The 20,349-nt window shown below is 40.8% G+C and overlaps 3 protein-coding genes across 3 annotated transcripts; 1 reads left to right on the forward strand and 2 right to left on the reverse strand.

Annotated features, from left to right (window-relative positions):
- Window positions 1-5,435: 5,435 nt before the first annotated feature.
- On the forward strand, window positions 5,436-17,869 carry tmeff1a (transmembrane protein with EGF-like and two follistatin-like domains 1a). The gene is made up of 9 exons (XM_067363493.1): window positions 5,436-5,933; window positions 15,316-15,425; window positions 15,574-15,703; window positions 16,293-16,319; window positions 16,444-16,537; window positions 16,815-16,963; window positions 17,063-17,180; window positions 17,304-17,462; window positions 17,564-17,869. The coding sequence occupies exons 1-9, from the start codon at window positions 5,693-5,695 to the stop codon at window positions 17,640-17,642; spliced, it is 1,107 nt and encodes a 368-aa protein (XP_067219594.1). The 5' UTR covers window positions 5,436-5,692; the 3' UTR covers window positions 17,643-17,869.
- Window positions 6,755-10,776, reverse strand: LOC137003011 (uncharacterized). Its single transcript, XM_067363018.1, has 3 exons — window positions 9,381-10,776; window positions 7,627-9,297; window positions 6,755-7,144 (listed from the first exon to the last, which is right to left on the reverse strand). The coding sequence occupies exons 1-2, from the start codon at window positions 10,774-10,776 to the stop codon at window positions 7,907-7,909; spliced, it is 2,787 nt and encodes a 928-aa protein (XP_067219119.1). The 3' UTR covers window positions 6,755-7,144; window positions 7,627-7,906.
- Window positions 11,025-14,619, reverse strand: LOC137003012 (uncharacterized). Its single transcript, XM_067363019.1, has 2 exons — window positions 14,423-14,619; window positions 11,025-13,940 (listed from the first exon to the last, which is right to left on the reverse strand). Exon 2 carries the CDS (start codon window positions 13,764-13,766, stop codon window positions 11,025-11,027), a length of 2,742 nt encoding a protein of 913 aa, XP_067219120.1. The 5' UTR covers window positions 13,767-13,940; window positions 14,423-14,619.
- Window positions 17,870-20,349: the final 2,480 nt, after the last annotated feature.

Raw genomic sequence — 20,349 nt, forward strand, 5'->3', positions numbered from 1 at the left:
ATTGCCCAAATGCAAACCCTTTTGGAACTCGATATATAATCAGGTTGAATGGAAAGAGGTCTGGAGTTTACCTAGTAAATACTGCCTCACCAATAAAGTTAAAGAAATTACATATTAGGTTATTCATTTGATTTATCCAGCGAGACAAGTAGTCTCAAGATTTTTCAGAGACATGGAGACTACATGTGTCTTTTGTCATTCAGAAGAAGAATCCATAATAAAACACTTATTTTTTGAATGTGTATTTGCCCAGTCATTTTGGATTGATATTGAATATCTAATATTTAAATGAACAAAATTAAAGATTCAGCTGTCTGGTAAAGATATATTTTTGTTATATAAAAATAAGATTTTGGAGCAAAATTTGATGATTAACTTAATAATTATGTATGGAAAATATCACATACACAAACAGAAATGGAATAATAATAAACCTAACATTATATTGTTTAAAATTGAATTGAAGCATTATATTGAGGCCCTAAAAGATGCATGAAATAAAAAAGCGATACGGATGTATAGAATTTTTGAATCCTTTTCTTTTTGGAACACTCTGTAAGTTTTCTTTTTTTTTTCCCCTGTAGTTTTTTATTTATTTTTTTGTTTGTTTCTTCTTTCTGTTGTTCCTTTGATGCTATTATAAATGTAATACAAAATAGTTGAACACATTGTGATCCTCTGTATGTATATTGTTCTTGTTTTGCAATAAAAAAAAAAAATAAAAAAAAACATTTACCCTATGGTAAATATTTGTAAGGGAGGGCTTCATTTTTTACTTACTTTTAATCATGTTAATTATTCTAGAAACCTGACCCTGTTCAGGGTGACCTATAGCCTAGTTTAAACGGCCACATTACAACAGGGGTAACTCACTTGTACCCATCCAGATGAAGATAAAGTTTATACATGTTGTACACATGGACTCATGATGTGGCTGAACATAATCCCTAAACACACACACACACACCCAGCAACAAATCTCAAAAACAGAAGAGTTTATTTAGCTATTTATACAGACTAACCCAAAAAGAGAACCTTTTGGGTTTTTTTTAGAATTAAAAAGGGAACAGAGCTCTGTCAAGGTTTTTTATATGTGCTCAAAGAGATACTTTGAGAGATAATTTTTTTTACATTTTTTTTTATTATTATTATAGGGCTGTCAAGAAATTGGCTGCCTTGAATTTCATAGTGAAAAGCACCATAAAATTTTTAATTTAAAATTGAATCTTAAAGTATACTACATTAAAGCTGCAGTCCGTACATAACCGGCCAGTGTTCAAAACTAGCTCCTTACCTTAGGGTAAGTTTATAATTTTATAATTCAGGTGGTACTGGTGGGTTTCCACAGGAAATTGCGGGCGTTCATCTTTGTATCATTACATCACGTCTGTTTACATAAAGAAGGAGTCCCAGCTAGTAGGCTATGTCGTATGTGAGGATGCTGTAGGCGGCAGATCATTTATTGCCTTTTCTCACAGCAGCTGCAATAATTAAACTTATAATTTTGATGGTGGATTGTAATCCAGAAAGGTCTAAATGACAGTCATCAGTGACAATTGGAGATTCACCCGTAGTCAAAAGCAAAAGACTTAGCCCTCTACAGCAAAGTTTTCTTAAGCCCTATGTTTTGTACATTTTTCTTTAAATGATTACAACCAATTAGAAAGGTCGAGAAAGTACCAAAGAACAGTCCAGTAAGGTGTGGGACTCACTATCAAGCACCATTTAAAGGTTCCCTAGAATCAAAAATTGAATTTACCTTGGCATAGTTGAATAACAAGAGTTCAGTACATGGAAATGACATACAGTGAGTCTCAAACTCCATTGTTTCCTCCTTCTTGTGTAAATCTCATTTGTTTAAAAGACCTCTGAAGAACAGGCGAATCTCAGCATAACACTGACTGTTATGTAACAGTCGGGATCATTAATATGTATGATCCCAATATTTGCATATGCCAGCCCATGTTCAAGGCATTACACAAGGGCAGCCAGTATTAACATCTGGATCTGTGCACAGCTGAATCATCAGACTAGGTAAGCAAGCAAGGACAACAGTGAAAAATGGCAGATGGAGCGATAATAACTGACATGATCCATGATTACATGATATTTTTAGTGATATTTGTAAATTGTCTTTATAAATGTTTCGTTAGCATGTTGCTAATGTACTGTTAAATGTGGTTAAAGTTACCATAATTTCTTACTGTATTCACGGAGACGAGAGCCGTCGCTATTTTCATTTTTACACACTTGCAGTCTGTATAATGCATAAACTGTCATGAGCAACCCGGACTGTTCCTCACCCCACTTGTGAACTTCATTTCCCATTTCATGTCCCACTTCCTGGACTCATTATCCTGATTGCACCCAGCTGTTTTGTGTTTGATGATTAGTGTCTGTCTATTTATACCCTGTTTGTTTCTGCTTTTGTTATTGAGGTTTCATTTACTGTCACTAGGTTTTTGTGTTTGTTTTCTTTGTTTATTGTGGACTGTTCTGTGGACTCTGACTCTTGCCTTTCTGACTACGATCTTGGATCACACCATTAAAGCTGCGTTTGGATCTTACCCTCTCGTCTCTGTGCCTTTATGTGACATAAACACATCTTCATTCTTTATAAATCTCTCCAACTGTGTGTAATGTTAGCCCGTTAGCCATGGAGCACAGCCTCAAACTCATTCAGAATCAAATGTAAACACCCAAATAAATACTATACTCACATGATCCAACGCATGCATGACGAACATCTTGTAAAGATGCATTTGAGGGTTATATTAGCTTTGTGAACTTTGTAAATGCACTGTATTATAGTCAAGAGCTCGGGGGGCAGGGGACGCTCGATTTAAAGGGGCCGCAGCCTGAATCGGTGCATAGTTAATGATGCCCCAAAATAGGCAAATTCAAAAATTCACATTCTCTTTTTGTTGCCTCAGGGCAACATTGTGCGATAAGGGGTACTTTTTGAGGATGTTTTGGACAATACCTCACATTGGCCATAATGTATTATAAGAAGGGAAGATACAGGGTTCCTGGATGTGCAGGAACACCCAAAGTGATGTGCAAAACTTGTAACATACACCACTATGTCACAGCAGAGAAGAACTGTTTTTTGAAGTTTTGTACGGAGTGAAATCTTATCACATGAAGTACATTATATGGCATAGAACACTATATGATACAGCCCTATGCATGTATCAAACTCAATATATCAATGTCTTTCAAGTGTTTTTCCTTTTTTACTTAAATCTGCTGTTCGCAGTTTTTCCTCTTTGTCGCCATCTCTGTTTGAAACATGCAATTGCAGTCATATGCGGAACAGTTATCTGTACGTGCGTTGTGCCTCGGCACAGCTCGTCAGCGCGGATGAATCTGTTTGCTGTCAGTCACCGCACCTGTGTGGATACTGTACTTCAGAATCACAGACTCTACGTCTTGAAAGTATGACCAATATAATAATTTTCACTGGAAAATATCATCTGAACAAGTAAGTAACATTTCTGCCACTTTTGTTCTGACCAACTGAGAAAAAAATCATTAGGCCTACAATAAATCACGCTGCCAATGAAATCTAACGATCGCTTAGCTCGGATCATGCCAAACCGTGCAAATTATTATTACTGTTATATTGTTCTCAAATTGTTAATGTTAACAACATCAGCATTGCGTGACTGTGTATTTAGTGTATATTAGCGTTACCTAGATTTCAATTTCTGTAGCCACTCCACAGTCCAAAGTCTTTTGCTTTTTGACTATGAGTGAATCTCCACTGATGATTGTCATTTGGATCTTTCTGGATTACAATCCGCCATCAAAATTATATGTTTAATTATTTCAGCTGCTGTGAGAACAGGCTATAAATGATCTGCTACCAGCAGCATCCTCATGTGATAAAACCGATTAGCCTGGACGGGACCTCTTCCTTTCTGTTTACGGACGTGACGTAATGGCGCACAGAGGAACTGCTGCATGCTCAAATTTCCCACGGAAATCCACCATGTCGCTCTTATTATAAAACATTATTACAAGCCTATCATTGTGAATCGAGCTAAGATAATGAGATAGTTTTGAGCACTGGCTGGTTATGTACTTGCTCAAAAATTGATTTTGGATCATTTTTAAACAAAAAAAGTTACGGACTGCAGCTTTAAAGGGGACCTATTATGCCCATTTTTATAAGATGTAATTTAAGTCTCAGGTGTCCCCAGAATGTGTTTGTGAAGTTTCAGCTTAAAATGTCACAGATCATTTATAAATCTATGTTGTAAATACCCATTTCTGACTACAGTCAAGAACAGGCTGTTTTCGTGCATGTGCCTTTAAATGCAAATGAGCTGCTGTGCCCTGCCCCCTCTCTATGATCACTGGGATCCTCTGACAAATATTAACAAGTCTGCTTGGTTTTGATTATCATCTATAGCGCAATCACGGTTTCACGGATAGCATAGTTTATCTTTTATCATTAAACAGCTGCTTGAGCGCAGAGAATATGGTGGACAGTGAACAGCTCGCTGAGGGCAGGACTGTCAGTCAGCGGTCGTGGGCGGGGCCTATTGCTAATGTGACGTCACATCAACACCATGGCTGAAAACAGGTCGTTGGGAGACACTGCTTATGATTTATGGAGATTGAAAAAAAAGTAGTGGGTGGATTTTTATCACTATAGGGTGGTTGTGTACATGCACTGTCAACACACGTATATGTCCAAGTAAAAAAAAAATACAATCTTGAAGAACTTCTAGTGATTTTTTGGACCATTATTTTAAAGTAAAAAAAAAAAAAAGTTTTCCAATTTAAAATAATGGTCCAAATCACTAGTGACTAGGTAACACTTGAGTAAAGTGATGAATTTTATGAACATATTCAGAGTAAAAAAGACAATATTGATTACATTTCAGAGTCAGACACACTTTAATGTTGTTATTGGTAATTCATTGGTAATTATAATTTGTCAAGATAGTTCTTAATGAGGCTTATCTCATTCAGTAATTATTGATTACTAATCATTTGTCCTGCATTACTTCCTTCATAGGATTCCTATTTTTCTTACCTGTACAAATTTATCTTTATGCATGGCTGCCTTTAGGAAGGGAAGTCTCACGAAAGCAGATCATCATAGGCTATTTGTGATGGATTTATAAAATAGAGTAAGGAACAAATAACAGAGCTCGTTACTTCTGAAATGTTCAAACTTTTTGATGGAACTCCTAATGATCTCTTCGCGACAGATCTCTTCCTAAAAGCAGGCCATAAATATAAATAGGGCTAATCATGTATAGACTAACTGTGAAAAAAATAGCCTATATGATATTCTTAAGACATACTATAAAATTGTATTCAAATTATTTTTTTTATATTTTTACTGTACCAAAGCAAAGCAAATTATCACAATATAACCTGAAAAATATTGACTTTATTAATAGGGTTATTTCCTCCAACTAGGGTCAAACCACAAGGGTTTCACGTGACCATATAGTCCGTCTCATTTTGTTGCTGTGGAGTCCACATCTCTCTCCGTCTCCGTCTGTTTCTATGTCCGTCTGTTTGTATCATAGCGCAGATGAAGGGAAGTGAAGAAAACCGATGCCGTCTCTGCGCGCGACACTAGGATAATTGGAGCGCGTGAGCTGGTGTGATGCGTCTAAAGGTATCGGGTCACTGGCCTTTCTTTCAGCCCGGCCGATGACAAGAAGAAATGAGCCATAGTAAGTGCAGCATCAGCTTTCATTCAGCATTCCTCGTCATCTGGCTCACAAAGCCGTGTCAGTCGCGCGGAATCATCGTATTCAACCGCATTATGTCCAGTGGCTCGTGCGCTGCAGGTGCTGGACGCTGTCTTGCGATGTTCGGGCTGCTGGTCCTCGTGCAGATGCCCGGGGCCCTGATGTCCAACACGGAGAGCGACTGTTTGACTGAAGACGACAATGGATGTGAAGGTGCGCACATAGACACACACATACACATACACACAATTCTTTATTTAGCCTACTAATGGTGCGTACCTTTCAGTTGACTTCAACTGGTTTTAAAATGTAGTTGGCATTTTACATATTATTAATACATTATTAAAACGTAGCCTAGTTTCTTTATGTTAGGTATATGAATAGGAATAGCTTTCAGATTTTACAGTTTATGAAAATGTCCTGCTAAAAAATAATAATAGCCTATGATAAATAAAATAATACATTATGAGTTTAGTAAAACATTACACATTGTCCTCATAGGAACTTAATGGAGGTTTTTAGATTTTACAATGTACAATGAAAATCCCCTGCTGACAAAAAAACAAACAGCAACAAAACTGTTCAAACCAGCCTAAGATAGTTGATAGTTTTAGCTGGTCCCCCAGTCCCAAAGTCCCTCTGAAACACCAGCTAAGGCCATCAAACTATCAGGCTAGTTTAAAAAAAATTCCCCCAGCAGGGTCTAGGTTTTACTATCTTTGTGTTGACATTTGGATATTATGGTCCCTCATACACTTTTTGCATGCGTACAATTGTCAAAGCAGATTGTTTAATCCTTTTAAAAGGCTTCTCCCCCTTAGTCCTGATGACGTTTTCAGGTTGTACTGTCTTTGTGTGGACAAACACATACAGTGGGTACGGAAAGTATTCAGACCCCCTTAAATGTTTCACTCTTTGTTATATTGCAGCCATTTGCTAAAATCATTTAAGTTAATTTTTTTTCCCTCATTAATGAACACACAGCACCCCATATTGACAGAAAAACACAGAATTGTTGACATTTTTGCAGATTTATTAAAAAAGAAAAACTGAAATATCACATGGTCCTTAGTATTCAGAGTCAGACCCTTTGCTGTGACACTCATATATTTAACTCAGGTGCTGTCCATTTCTTCTGATCATCCTTGAGATGGTTCTACACCTTCATTTGAGTCCAGCTGTGTTTGATTATACTGATTGGACTTGATTAGGAAAGCCACACACCTGTCTATATAAGACTTTACAGCTCACAGTGCATGTCAGAGCAAATGAGAATCATGAGGTCAAAGTGTGAGATATTCTGTGTGCAGTTATATGGTTGGGACACCAATGGCCTAATTCTTCGGTCAGAAAGAACTGCAGCTACTCCAGAGTGAACGTGGTTGATCTAATTTATTGTGTGGATATGCACATCAATGTGGTTTCTGTGAGAAAATAAAATGAGGATAGTAAATATACAGGATAATATAACATGACTGAAAATACAGAGATTATAACTGTATATCTATACACTGATAAATTAAAATTATATAATCTAACAGTAAACCAGAGCTTATTGTAATATATGAGCAGTATATGCAGCTATACTAAACACCCCGAGCTGCCGCTAACAAGTGGTGTCAGATTACAAAGTGTGTGCGCTGCTCTAGCACTTCCATACGCTCAAATGTTATTGCTAAAGTGCCGATCAAACATTGAATAAATATTCTTATCAACATACATAACAGGCAACTTCCTTTCAGAAGAATAAACATCTTAAATAACAAATAACTAGATGATTCGTCGAATACGAGTATTGCCGCCATTGCGCATATGACGCAGTAATAATTCTGAGGTGAAAATGAACTCAATTATGCTATAAACACTTTGAAACATATCTACAATAATAATAAATGTTGCTACTTACGGAGTTATAAACGCACAGCAATACCACACAAGGAAAAGCAGATTTTCATGGAATAAACAAAGCCAGGAAACTCCTTATAACTCGGCTACTGCACGCTGCTGTCTGAACAAGTCTGAACAAGTATAACTCACACATGCGTGATAAGGAATTCCTACAATATAATGAATATTGTGCTGCCCTCTAGTGACAGAATAGGGAATTTTGTACAGCCGCCCCACAAATTTACGCAGGAAATTTGTAATTTCACAAAATGTCCCAACTCTACTACTATTGCTACAAGTTAATCTTTAGGCATTTCGGGTAACACAATAAGTTTAGCAACAGGGCGGACATATGTATTGCCCTTGATGTCCACTTCTGCAGCTCTTATGGCGCCGTCATCGCTTGGTAGGACTCTGGTTACCTTACCGACTGGCCACTGGGCTCTGGGAAGTTGAGAGTCCGCAATCAATACAACCTGATCGGCTGCTAGGTTTGATGTGATGTCCTGCCACTTCTGTCGAAGCTGAAGACTGGGTAGGTAGTTTCTGAGGAACTGAGTCCAGAAGTGATCGGCAATCACTTGACTGTGTCTGTAGCGACGCCGTCCAAGTAGATTACTGGGCCCATACACAGCCTGAGGTAGGGAAGCGTCCCGCCGCCCCATAAGCAATAAATTTGGGGTAATAGGGTCTGGATCCGCTATATCAGAGGACACGTACCCCAGTGGTTTTGAATTTAGGATGCCTTCCACTTCAGTCAACACTGTGATGAGGACCTCCTCTGGGACAATGTGATCCTTTAGAACAACTTGGAGTGAGGACTTCACAGATTTAATTTCCCTCTCCCATGCTCCACCGAAATGCGGTGCATGAGGTGGATTGAATTGAAAGGCAATCTTTTGGTTTGCTAGTTGCTCTTGAAGGGATGGTTCCATCTCGACAAAGGCTTCAGAAAGCTCACGCTCTCCCCCCCTGAAGTTGGTGCCTCTGTCGCAGATGAGCTCAAAGGGCTTTCCTCTCCTTGCTATGAAGCGTCTAAGGGCTAATAAAAAGGAATCTGCATCCATGCTACATAACAAGTCGAGATGTATGCATCTTGTAGTGAGACATTTAAATATTATGCCCCATCTCTTTTCCTGCCGTCTGCCAATTTTAACCATGTAGGGACCAAAACAGTCCACCCCTGTTGACCAGAACGGAGGCTGGTTAATCCTCAGACGGGAAGCTGGTAGGTCTGCCATTTTTGGTACAACAGGCTTGCCACGCCATTTCCTACATTCCGTGCATTGTCTCTGGTGCTTTTTGATAGCTTGACGGCCTCTGAGAACCCAATAAGTTCGTCTTAACTCTGCAAATACTCTTTCAGGACCGGCGTGCATTAGGCGGTTATCAAAGTCTTGAATTAACAGCTTTGTTATGGGGTGTTCTGGTGCCAGTACAATAGGGTGCAGTGCATCCTCTGGCAAGATTGCAGCTTTGCGTAATCTACCACCAACTCTAATCAGACCAAGATCAGGGTCTAATGCTGGAGCAAGAGACTTCAATCGGCTACTTGAATGCACAGGTTTATTGGCTTTAAGAGTGTGCACTTCCTCAGGGAAACTTTCATTCTGTGCACGTCTGAGTACAGCAGTTTCAGTCTCTATGCGTTCTGTGGCAGACAAAGGGGAGCTGCCGCCCCATGCATAGACTGATATGTGGTCATGATGAGGTCGTCCCAAGATTTGCAATCATCTACATTAGGTAAAGAAGTGTGACTGATTGAGACGTTACCACAAAATGATGTTTTACGGAGTTCTTCTGAATCTTCAATTGGCACTGAAGGGTGGATTGGCCAGTGGTCTGGAGATTGGCGTAGAAATGCTGGACCTTGATTCCATCTGCAAGGCTGGGACAGATCTATGAGGGTCTTACCCCGGGTGATATCATCAGCGGGATTGTTATCAGAGTCCACATATTTCCAATTATCATGCCCCACAAGGTCTTGGATCTCTGCGACTCGCGTGCCCACGAACACTTTATAATTGCATGACTCAGACTGTATCCAATGTAATACAGTTGTTGAGTCTGACCACATGACTGTCTGTCTGATGTTAAGTGTGAGTTCCGAGTTAAGTGTTTTGGCAAGCTGAGCTCCAGACAATGCTGCACAGAGTTCAAGGCGTGGCATGGAGAGTTGCTTTTTGGGTGCCACCTTTGACCTCGCCATGATGAATGCAACCTGGATATCATCACCTGTTTCCACCCGTAAATAAGCTACAGAGCCATATGCCTTCTCTGAGGCATCACAGAAGACATGCATATCGATAATGGAGGAGGTGTTGTTGCATGCTGGTGTGTAACACCTAGGCAGTATTATTCTCTGTAAATTAGGAAGCTCTTCTTCCCAAGCATGCCATTCTGAGAAGAGGTCAGCTGGTAGTGGTTCATCCCAACTTCCAACCCTCTTCCATAGTGTTTGTACCATTATTTTGGCCCTGGTGGTAAAGGGGATGATGTATCCGAGTGGGTCATACTGGCTTGCCAGTATGCGATATACATTTCTCATTGAGCTTTCCCCAATTGTTGATACAGGCCTGTGCTTATAGCCTAAAGTGTCCTGGGAACAGTGCCACACCAGGCCGAGGGTCGACTCTTGCGGGTCAGTTTTGTTTGCAGATAGCCACCGCTCACAGCCCACTGATTTGGCTTCAGCAGGTAGATGCGCAATCACATCAGGAACATTACTAGCCCACTGCCTTATGTCGAAGCCACCAGCTGCTAATAATGCTCTCATTTTGTTGATAAGTTGCTTAGCATGATGCTGAGATTGAAGGGACTGTAAGCAGTTGTCCACATAGAAAGACTGCTGGACAGACTCAACTACATCTTCATTGCCCACGCTGTTATCTCTGACATGTCTCTGGAGGGCATATGTAGCGCAGCATGGACTACAAGTTGTCCCAAATGGTAACACTCGCCATTCATAGATGTCTGGGGTGCGATCTCTTTCCATGTCTCTCCAGAGAAAGCGGAGCAGTGGCTGGTCTTCAGGTAGCAGTCTGATTTGGTGAAACATGGCTCGTATGTCTCCACTTATGGCAACAACATGCTCTCTGAACCTGAGTAAGACTCCCAACAGTGGTGGACCGAGAGTGGGACCAGGTAGTAGATTATCATTTAGGTTCATTTGCTTATAGGTGAAAGAGCAATTAAAGACCACCCGGGCTTTGTCATTGTGGAGTACAATGTGGTGAGGAACGTACCATGAGTCACTGGAATGGGCTGCTTCTGGGTTAGTTATTCGTACTGCGTAACCAGCTTCCTCAAGTTTGTGTATCTCTTTGTTATACACGTTTGCCAGGTCAGGATTATTAGTGAGGCGTACGTTCTGTAGCTCTTAAAAGAGCCATGACAGCAGTGGGTGGTGCCTGAAGTTTAGCCGTGTCTTGCTTGTGAAGTAGTGGGGGTAGCATAGCGGGTTGTACCATCAACTGTAACACGTACCGTTTTCTCCTCCAACATGACAAATGCAGCTTTATCTTGTCTGGAGCGGACTATTTCTTTCTCATTTCTTGGTGGCAGTATGTCAAGCTGCCACAACCGCTCAACATGTTGACGTAACTCTTGTGTAGGAGAAAGGAATGCCGTGTGGAGGCATGAGCTTACGTTTGAGGGTTGCTGGAGAAAGGTTGTTGGCCCTTGAACTGTCCAGCCAAGAAGTGTGTGTACCGCTATAGGGCTACCAAGCGGACCCATACGGATTGGGCAGTTTGGTGTGATCAGCTGTGGATAATCTGATCCTATGAGTAGCAAAGGCTGCACTTTATTGAATACTGGCAATGGAATTGCCCTGAGGTGTCCATATCTACTCTTCAGTGCGTCTGCAGGACAGGACTGCTCAGCAAGATTGAGATCTGCGGCTGTGAATGCATTCTGAATCTGGTGTTTAACATTTAGATGTGACAGTGCAGATACCTCGAAGGAGACTGTGGTTCCTCTTAGCTGAATAAGGTCGTGTCTTATCGTTCGAAGAGTCAAAGTTTCTTCAGATCCTTTCAAGCCCAGATGTTTGACTGCTGCTGGCAAGATGATCGTTCTTTCAGACCCATCGTCCAACACTGCATGCGTGTCCAGGAACCGTTTACCACTGCGAAGTCTTACTGGGACAACTTTCAGCATTACTCTGCCTGAATGACTGGCCTGATCCAAGTAAACCTGAGAAGTTGTTGTGCTCAATGTGAGTATGCTTTGGTTCTCCACAGTAACTGCAACTTCATGTAGAACAGGTAGGTGGTGTCCTCCACAGGTAGAACAAGTTTTCTTGAGCGTGCAGCTGTCTTGTTTGTGACCTCGTCCACATCTCCAGCATTTATTGTGCTCCTTAATCCAGCTTCCTCTTTGAGTGTGGTTCAACTTGCAAAAAGCTGCACATGCATTGAGGTAGTGTTCATGGTTGTTGCAGTATGGACAGAAGGGCTTAAAGCGATCCCGCTTTTTAGCTGTAGCTGCCATTTTAGCGACTGTGGGGGAGCTGGAGGGCAAATTGAAGGCTTTAGGTTGCTCACTGCCTGTGAGAATTGTGGCAGCCTTGGCTTTGGGATGAGAAACAAGTTTCTGCTCTCGCCGAAAGGGTTCTGTATACACTGGACCTGTTACACGTCGAGATATCTGAATGGCCTGAGACTTCCTTTCCAACCACTCTGCAAATTCTAGCAATGTGTAGGTCCTGGAACTACCGCTAACAATAATGTGCTGGTTGAGACAGTATTCTATGAATGAGTCTCTATAACTGACAGGCAGTTTGGTCAGTAGAGTGTCAACGTGAGAACCACACTGCAGTTCATATCTAGAGGGACCATCCATTGTGTTCAACATGCCCACCAGTGTGTTAACAGCTGCCGCAAAGTCCTCAAATCCTTGTGCATCACCTGGTCGAACAGCTGGTGCATTGAGGATAGCTCTCAGCTCGCTCTGAATTAACTGTCTGGGTTGACCGTATCTCTGTTCAAGAGCCTGCATAGCACTGGTGTAAGGAAATGGGCTGTTGACATACCTCTTAGCAACCTGGTAAGCAGCGGGGAGATGTAAATGATCCAAGAGCACTTGATACTTATAGTCCTCAGTTAAATGTCTGTGTGGGCCAAGGATGCTGTCCAGTCCTTTCTTGAGCATAAGGAAATCACTCTCTTTCCCTGAGGAGAAGACTGCCAGCTTTGGTTTGGGTATACCATAGGATGAAGCAATGGCCATTTCTATCAGTCCAGGCGTCACAGAATTGACAGGATAATAAGTCTGTGGTTGTGGTCCAGGCCAAGGAGGTGGAGGCAGAGATGATGGTAGATAAGGGCGTTGGGGATGCACCGCTGGTTGCGCTGGCACAGGCTGAACAGGAGCTGGCACTATCTGCGGGTACTGTGGCTGCAGTGAGGCTGGCGCAGATTGTACAGCAACTGGTTGACGTTGGGGTTGAACATAAGAATGTGCAGGCTGTACAGCAGCTGATTGATGCACTGGCTGCATGCGGGCTGGTGCAGACTGCATTGGAGACGGCTGATGCTGTGGCTGTACCGGAGGGTAGGTAGGCTGAACAGGCTGAGCAGCTGTGGGAGGCCATGAATCTGACCGTCGCAGTTCAGCAAATGGTCTCTGAGGCTGTGGCCCTGGCAGAGAAGATACACGAGCTATATTGGGTGGCTGCATGCTTGGTTGTGATCGCTGCTGCAGAGGGGGCTCGTGATAAAGTGATTCCTCATAGTGTGGGGATGAGGTTACAGTCACAGGTGGCTCTAATGCAGCATTACTCAGTTCAAGGCGAGAAAGACTCTGATATTGTCCATAAACAGGAGATCTAGATGGAAAGGATGCCTGTCTAACACTGTCCATTCTGATTTGAAGTTCTCTCATCTCACTGCTTAACTCTTTCCACCGGGCCTCCAAGTGATGCAGCTTTGCACTCTCTAAATCTCTGCCCCTGTGAGCAGGAGTAATATAGCCCCTATAAGGGTCCTGGCTTGCATGAGATATTCCTTGAATGCCATCTGCTGGTGAAGGATGATCATGCCGTGGAGGTGGATAATCAAGCACATAATCCTCCAAGTAGGTGGGCACCCGCCGGGTACGACTTGGACGAGGATCTGGCACTTGTTCTCCTTCGTAGTAATCTCTGGATGTAGCCATAGCGCATCTGATGTCCCGATCCGGCTCGAAGGACCAACTTGTGAGATATTCTGTGTGCAGTTATATGGTTGGGACACCAATGGCCTAATTCTTCGGTCAGAAAGAACTGCAGCTACTCCAGAGTGAACGTGGTTGATCTAATTTATTGTGTGGATATGCACATCAATGTGGTTTCTGTGAGAAAATAAAATGAGGATAGTAAATATACAGGATAATATAACATGACTGAAAATACAGAGATTATAACTGTATATCTATACACTGATAAATTAAAATTATATAATCTAACAGTAAACCAGAGCTTATTGTAATATATGAGCAGTATATGCAGCTATACTAAACACCCCGAGCTGCCGCTAACAAGTGGTGTCAGATTACAAAGTGTGTGCGCTGCTCTAGCACTTCCATACGCTCAAATGTTATTGCTAAAGTGCCGATCAAACATTGAATAAATATTCTTATCAACATACATAACAGGCAACTTCCTTTCAGAAGAATAAACATCTTAAATAACAAATAACTAGATGATTCGTCGAATACGAGTATTGCCGCCATTGCGCATATGACGCAGTAATAATTCTGAGGTGAAAATGAACTCAATTATGCTATAAACACTTTGAAACATATCTACAATAATAATAAATGTTGCTACTTACGGAGTTATAAACGCACAGCAATACCACACAAGGAAAAGCAGATTTTCATGGAATAAACAAAGCCAGGAAACTCCTTATAACTCGGCTACTGCACGCTGCTGTCTGAACAAGTCTGAACAAGTATAACTCACACATGCGTGATAAGGAATTCCTACAATATAATGAATATTGTGCTGCCCTCTAGTGACAGAATAGGGAATTTTGTACACAAAGGAACTGCCTGAAGAGCTCAGAGACAGAATTGTGGCAAGGCACAGATCTGGCCAAGGTTACAAAAACATTTCTTCTGCACTTAAGGTTCCTAAGAGCACAGTGGCCTCCATAATCCTTAAATGAAAGACGTTTGGGACGACCAGAACCCTTCCTAGAGCTGGCCGTACGGCCAAACTGAGACCACTGTGGCTGAGCTCCAGAGATGCAGTCGGGAGATGGGAGAAAGTTGTAGAAAGTCAACCATCACTGCAGCCCTTCACCAGTTGGGGCTTTATGGCAGAGTGGCCCGACGGAAGCCTCTCCTCAGTGCAAGACACATGAAAGCCTGCATGGAGTTTACCAAGATGGTGAGAAATAAAGGATGTACATGGCTGTATTAGATCAAAAGGGTGCTTCTACTAAATACTGAGCAAAGGGTCTGAATACTTAGGACCATGTGATATTTCTTTTTTTCTTTTTTAATAAATCTGCAAAAAATGTCAACAATTCTGTGTTTTTCTGTCAATATGGGGTCCTGTGTGTACATTAATGAGGAAAAAAATGAACTTAAATGATTTTAGCAAATGGCTGCAATATAACAAAGAGTGAAAAATTTAAGGGGGTCTGAATACTTTCCTTACCCACTGTACATGCACACACATACACGTGATGCGTTTGACAAAGGTGTGTGTTTGTTTTAGGTATGTCCGAGAAGAAAACTGACCTTCATATGTGTGATGAATATAGTTGTTCTTTCGGAGGAATCTGCAAGGACAACGGATCACACCTGGAGTGTCTTTGTCAGTTTCAGGTTTGTTTTTGTCTTGCCACAATATGCACATTATGAAATTATTACAGCTAATGATGCTGAGAACAGTTTGTAGATTATTGCCTTGATTAAGTCTGTAATAATTAATGTCTCGGACAGGTTTCAGGTCTCAGGTGTTTGTTTCTTTCAGTGTCCACAGAGTTTTGATCCAGTATGTGGGTCTGATGGTGACACATATCATAGTGAATGTTTCCTAAGACAAACTGCCTGTGAACAGCAGACCAGAATCACTGTAATTACAGAAGGACAGTGTCATGACGGTAAGGAAAAACAGTTAAAGACATTTCAAAGCAATTAAATGCAAAATCAGTGCTCCTCACTTAAAGGGTTAGTTCACCCAAAAATGAAGTTTCTGTCATTAATTACTCACCCTCATGCCGCTCCAAACCAGTAACTGAGTCGCCATTCTGATGTAGAACAAGGAAGCTCTGCAATGTGTCTTCAACGTAAAATGTGTAGGAGAATGTCAGGGTAGAGAAGAGATTGTTGAATAAAGTCATTATTTTTGTTTTGTTTTGCACACAAAAACAATTTTCGTCACTTCATAACATTAAGGTCGAACCACTGTAGCCACGTTGACTATTTTAACAATGTCTTTAGTACTTTTCTGGACCTTGAATGTGGTAATTATGTTCCTTTCTATGGGAGATTAAAAAAAAAAACATCTCGGATTTCATCAAAATGATCTTAATTTGTGTTCTGAAGATAAACGAAGGTCTTACCGGTTTGGAACAACATGAGGGTGATTAATTAATGACAAATTTCATTTTTGGGTGAACTTTTCATGTACAATATAAATATATAAAACTATTAAGCAGACATGGCACTTTACATGATATTATTTCTCAGATGCTGAATCGGCATCAGGAGATACAGGTATGTCTTCTTTCTTTCTTTCTTTCTTTCTTTCTTTTGAGCTTCATTCCTGTATGATATTAAGGAAACCCAAATAAAAATGATATGTGACTTATGTAAATCATGTGTGTATGTTTGTGTGTAGATATGGAGAGTTCAGGACTGGAGCCCAGCAAATACTCTAAGTGTTCTAGCTGCAAGTTTGGAGCAGAGTGTGATGAAGACTCTGAAGGCATTTGGTTGGTCAATGTGTGTGTTTGTGTGTGTCTGTTCTTATGTGGTTTATGAGGACACAAATGTGTATAATAACATGGGTATAACAACATAAAAACTTCTTGTGACCTCATAAACCAAATGGCTTAAAGGGTTAGTTCACCCAAAAATGCAAATAATGTAATTTATTACTCACCCTCATGCCGTTCCACACCCGTAAGACCTTTGTTCATCTTCGGAACACAAATTAAGTTATTTTTGTTGAAATCTGATGGCTCAGTGAGGCATGCATTTTCTGTGCAGGTGTGTATGTAATATAGACTGCAGTGGATATAATATGAATCCAGTTTGTGGATCAGATGGACAGTCATACAGTAATCCATGTCAGATCAGAGAAGCTTCCTGCTTGAAACAAGCTCAGATTAAGGTCAAACACCTTGGGCTATGTCCAGGTAAACGCACAAAAACAAATCACATATCAGCAAACACATGTAGAGAAAAATATTTAACATTTTTCTGTAATCAGATATGACGTTTGATTCATCCTATAGATTCAGTGGTATTAGTGGGTGGAGTCAGTGTGGGCGGAGCAATGCCCTGTGCTGAAGTCAACAGCAGCTTTTGTGTGCATGGAACCTGTGAGATGAAAAATGATCTGCCAACATGCAGGTATGATCCGCAACAGATGCACAAGTCATGTATTTTAGTAAATCTCAACTGGGTGTACAAATGAAGTGGATTTTAGGCATATGGGGTTGATATGTTTTGGTCAATGGTGGTCTTATTGTTTAGGTGTGATGTGGGGTTCTCCGGTATGCACTGTGAACAAAAAGACTTCAGTGAGTTGTATGTGGTGCCCAATGGACAGAAGCTCCAGTATGTCCTGATTGCTGTTATCATCGCTGCTGTACAAATCAGCATCATCATCGCTGTCATAATATGCATCACAAGGTAAAAATGTGCACATTAGTATGCACCAAATTAATGTTAATAAAGAAAAAAGCAAAGATATCACACATTCACTCACCAAATCTCAAAATTGTTGCCTTTAGGATTCATCCAAAAAAGCCACGGAAACAGAAACAGAACCTGGGTCACTTTCCCAAAGATGGAGGACGCAGGACTGTATAGCTGCTGATAACTTAAACAGAAACGCACAAACTGTTCACTCTTAACTCTTTTTTTGTACCTTACCACACATACTACTCATCTACTCCCATCACATACACACTCCCCAATAGCTTCTTCATACTCAAATACTTATACACTCTCTCTGAAGCTTTTTATAATTTTATCTGTCAGCTTTGATATTTCAGTGGCCTTATTCCGCCTTGTCACCAATAATTTTTTTATTTTAAAATCTCTACATTCCCAGTTTTCTCTCCTCTTCACAGTTTTGCCTTTTTCATCTCTCTCCCTCACTTTCTTTCTAGTCCAAATGCAGTAAATTCACATGGTGAAATGTTTACATTAAGTAGATTATTACATTTTCTCAAGAATATTGGAGTGATTCTTGCCACGCAAAACATGCTAGCATGATTCAAGGGCGTTTGTATGCATATTGTCAAAGAGATTGTGTGTTATTACTTTCAAAAGCTATAAGATTTATGATTTTCACTTGGAGGACAATATAACGGGCATACAAATCCCATATTTGTATTTATACTGACTAAGATATGGTGGTTGAGACAGCTCAATATGCTGCAACTGAAGAAAACGTGAAAATAGAATTTTTTTAATATTGATTTGAGTAAAGCTGTAGGAGGAGTTCGTTAAAGTACAACATCTGGAAATGTGAGCATTTGCAGTGTTATTTCTGTATTTGGTTGCATTGTGAGTATTTGTAGCGCGTTTCTGTATTTGGTTGCATTGTGAGTATTTGCAGCGCGTTTCTGTATTTGGTTGCGTTGTGAGTATTTGCAGCGTGTTTCTGTACTTGGTTGCGTTGTGAGTATTTGCAGTGCGTTTCTGTATTTGGTTGCGTTGTGAGTATTTGGTTGCGTTGTGAGTATTTGCAGCGCATTTCTGTATTTGGTTGCGTTGTGAGTATTTGCAGTGCATTTCTGTATTTGGCTGCATTGTGAGTGTTTGCAGCGCGTTTTTGTATTTGGTTGCGTTGTGAGTATTTGCTGCGCCTTTCTGTATTTGGTTGCGTTGTGAGTATTTGGTTGCGTTGTGAGTATTTGCAGTGTGTTTCTGTATTTGGTTGCGTTGTGAGTATTTGCAGTGCGTTTCTGTATTTGGTTGCATTGTGAGTATTTGCAGTGCGTTTCTGTATTTGGTTGCGTTGTGAGTATTTGCAGCGCGTTTCTGTATTTGGTTGCGTTGTGAGTATTTGCAGTGCGTTTCTGTATTTGGTTGCGTTGTGAGTATTTGGTTGCGTTGTGAGTATTTGCAGCGCGTTTCTGTATTTGGTTGCGTTGTGAGTATTTGCAGTGCGTTTCTGTATTTGGTTGCATTGTGAGTATTTGCAGCGCGTTTTTGTATTTGGTTGCGTTGTGAGTATTTGCAGCGCGTTTCTGTACTTGGTTGCATTGTGAGTATTTGCAGTGCGTTTCTGTATTGGGTTGCATTGTGAGTATTTGCAGCGCGTTTCTGTACTTGGTTGCATTGTGAGTATTTGCAATGCGTTTCTGTATTTGGTTGCATTGTGAGTATTTGCTTGCGCGTTTCTGTATTTGGCTGCGTTGTGAGTATTTGCAGCGCGTTTCTGTATTTGGTTGCGTTGTGAGTATTTGCAGTGCGTTTCTGTATTTGGTTGCATTGTGAGTATTTGCAGCGCGTTTCTGTACTTGGTTGCATTGTGAGTATTTGCAGTGCGTTTCTGTATTTGGTTGCATTGTGAGTATTTGCTTGCGCGTTTCTGTATTTGGCTGCGTTGTGAGTATTTGCAGTGCGTTTCTGTATTTGGTTGTAGTTGTGAGTATTTGCAGCGCGTTTTTGTATTTGGTTGCGTTGTGAGTATTTGCAGCGCATTTCTGTATTTAGTTGCGTTGTGAGTATTTGCATCATGTTTCTGTTTGGTTGCATTGTGAGTATTTGCAGCGCGTTTCTGCTTGGTTGCGTTGTGAGTATTTACAACGTGTTTCTGTATTTGGCTGCGTTGTGAGTATTTGCAGCGCGTTTCTGTATTTGGTTGTAGTTGTGAGTATTTGCAGCGCGTTTTTGTATTTGGTTGCGTTGTGAGTATTTGCAACGCATTTCTGTATTTAGTTGCGTTGTGAGTATTTGCATCATGTTTCTGTTTGGTTGCATTGTGAGTATTTGCAGCGCGTTTCTGCTTGGTTGCGTTGTGAGTATTTACATCATGTTTCTGTTTGGTTGCGTTGTGAGTATTTGCAGCGCGTTTGTGCTTGGTTGCGTTGTGAGTATTTACAGTGCTGTTTCTGTATTTTGTTGCGTTTTGAGTATTTGCTGCGTTTCTGTATTTGGTTACATTGTGAGTATTTGCAGCACATGTTTTGTGAAACTGATGTTTTCTTAATATGCTGGTGTTTTTTATATTTGCATGTGTTTTCTGCAGTTGCAGCGTGTTGAGCTCTCAGCCACTCTCAGCACAAGCCATATATTGGGACCAGAATATTACTGACACTTGGGGTGGAATCTATTATCTTTGGCCAGTAAGCAACTGCTCAGAACACCCTAGCAAACACATAGAAACATGCAAAAAAAAAAAAAAAACCTCCCAGAATATTTGCAGCACGTTTCTGTATTTGTATGCGCTGTGAGTATTTGCCTGCTCATTTCTGTATTTGGTTGCCTTGTGAGTATTTGCAGCGCGTTTTTGTATTTGGTTGCATTGTGAGTATTTGCAGCATGTTTCTGTTTGGTTGCGTTG

The sequence above is a fragment of the Chanodichthys erythropterus genome, chromosome 16 (genome assembly GCF_024489055.1).
Source record: "Chanodichthys erythropterus isolate Z2021 chromosome 16, ASM2448905v1, whole genome shotgun sequence".
Taxonomy (NCBI): Eukaryota; Metazoa; Chordata; class Actinopteri; order Cypriniformes; family Xenocyprididae; genus Chanodichthys; species Chanodichthys erythropterus.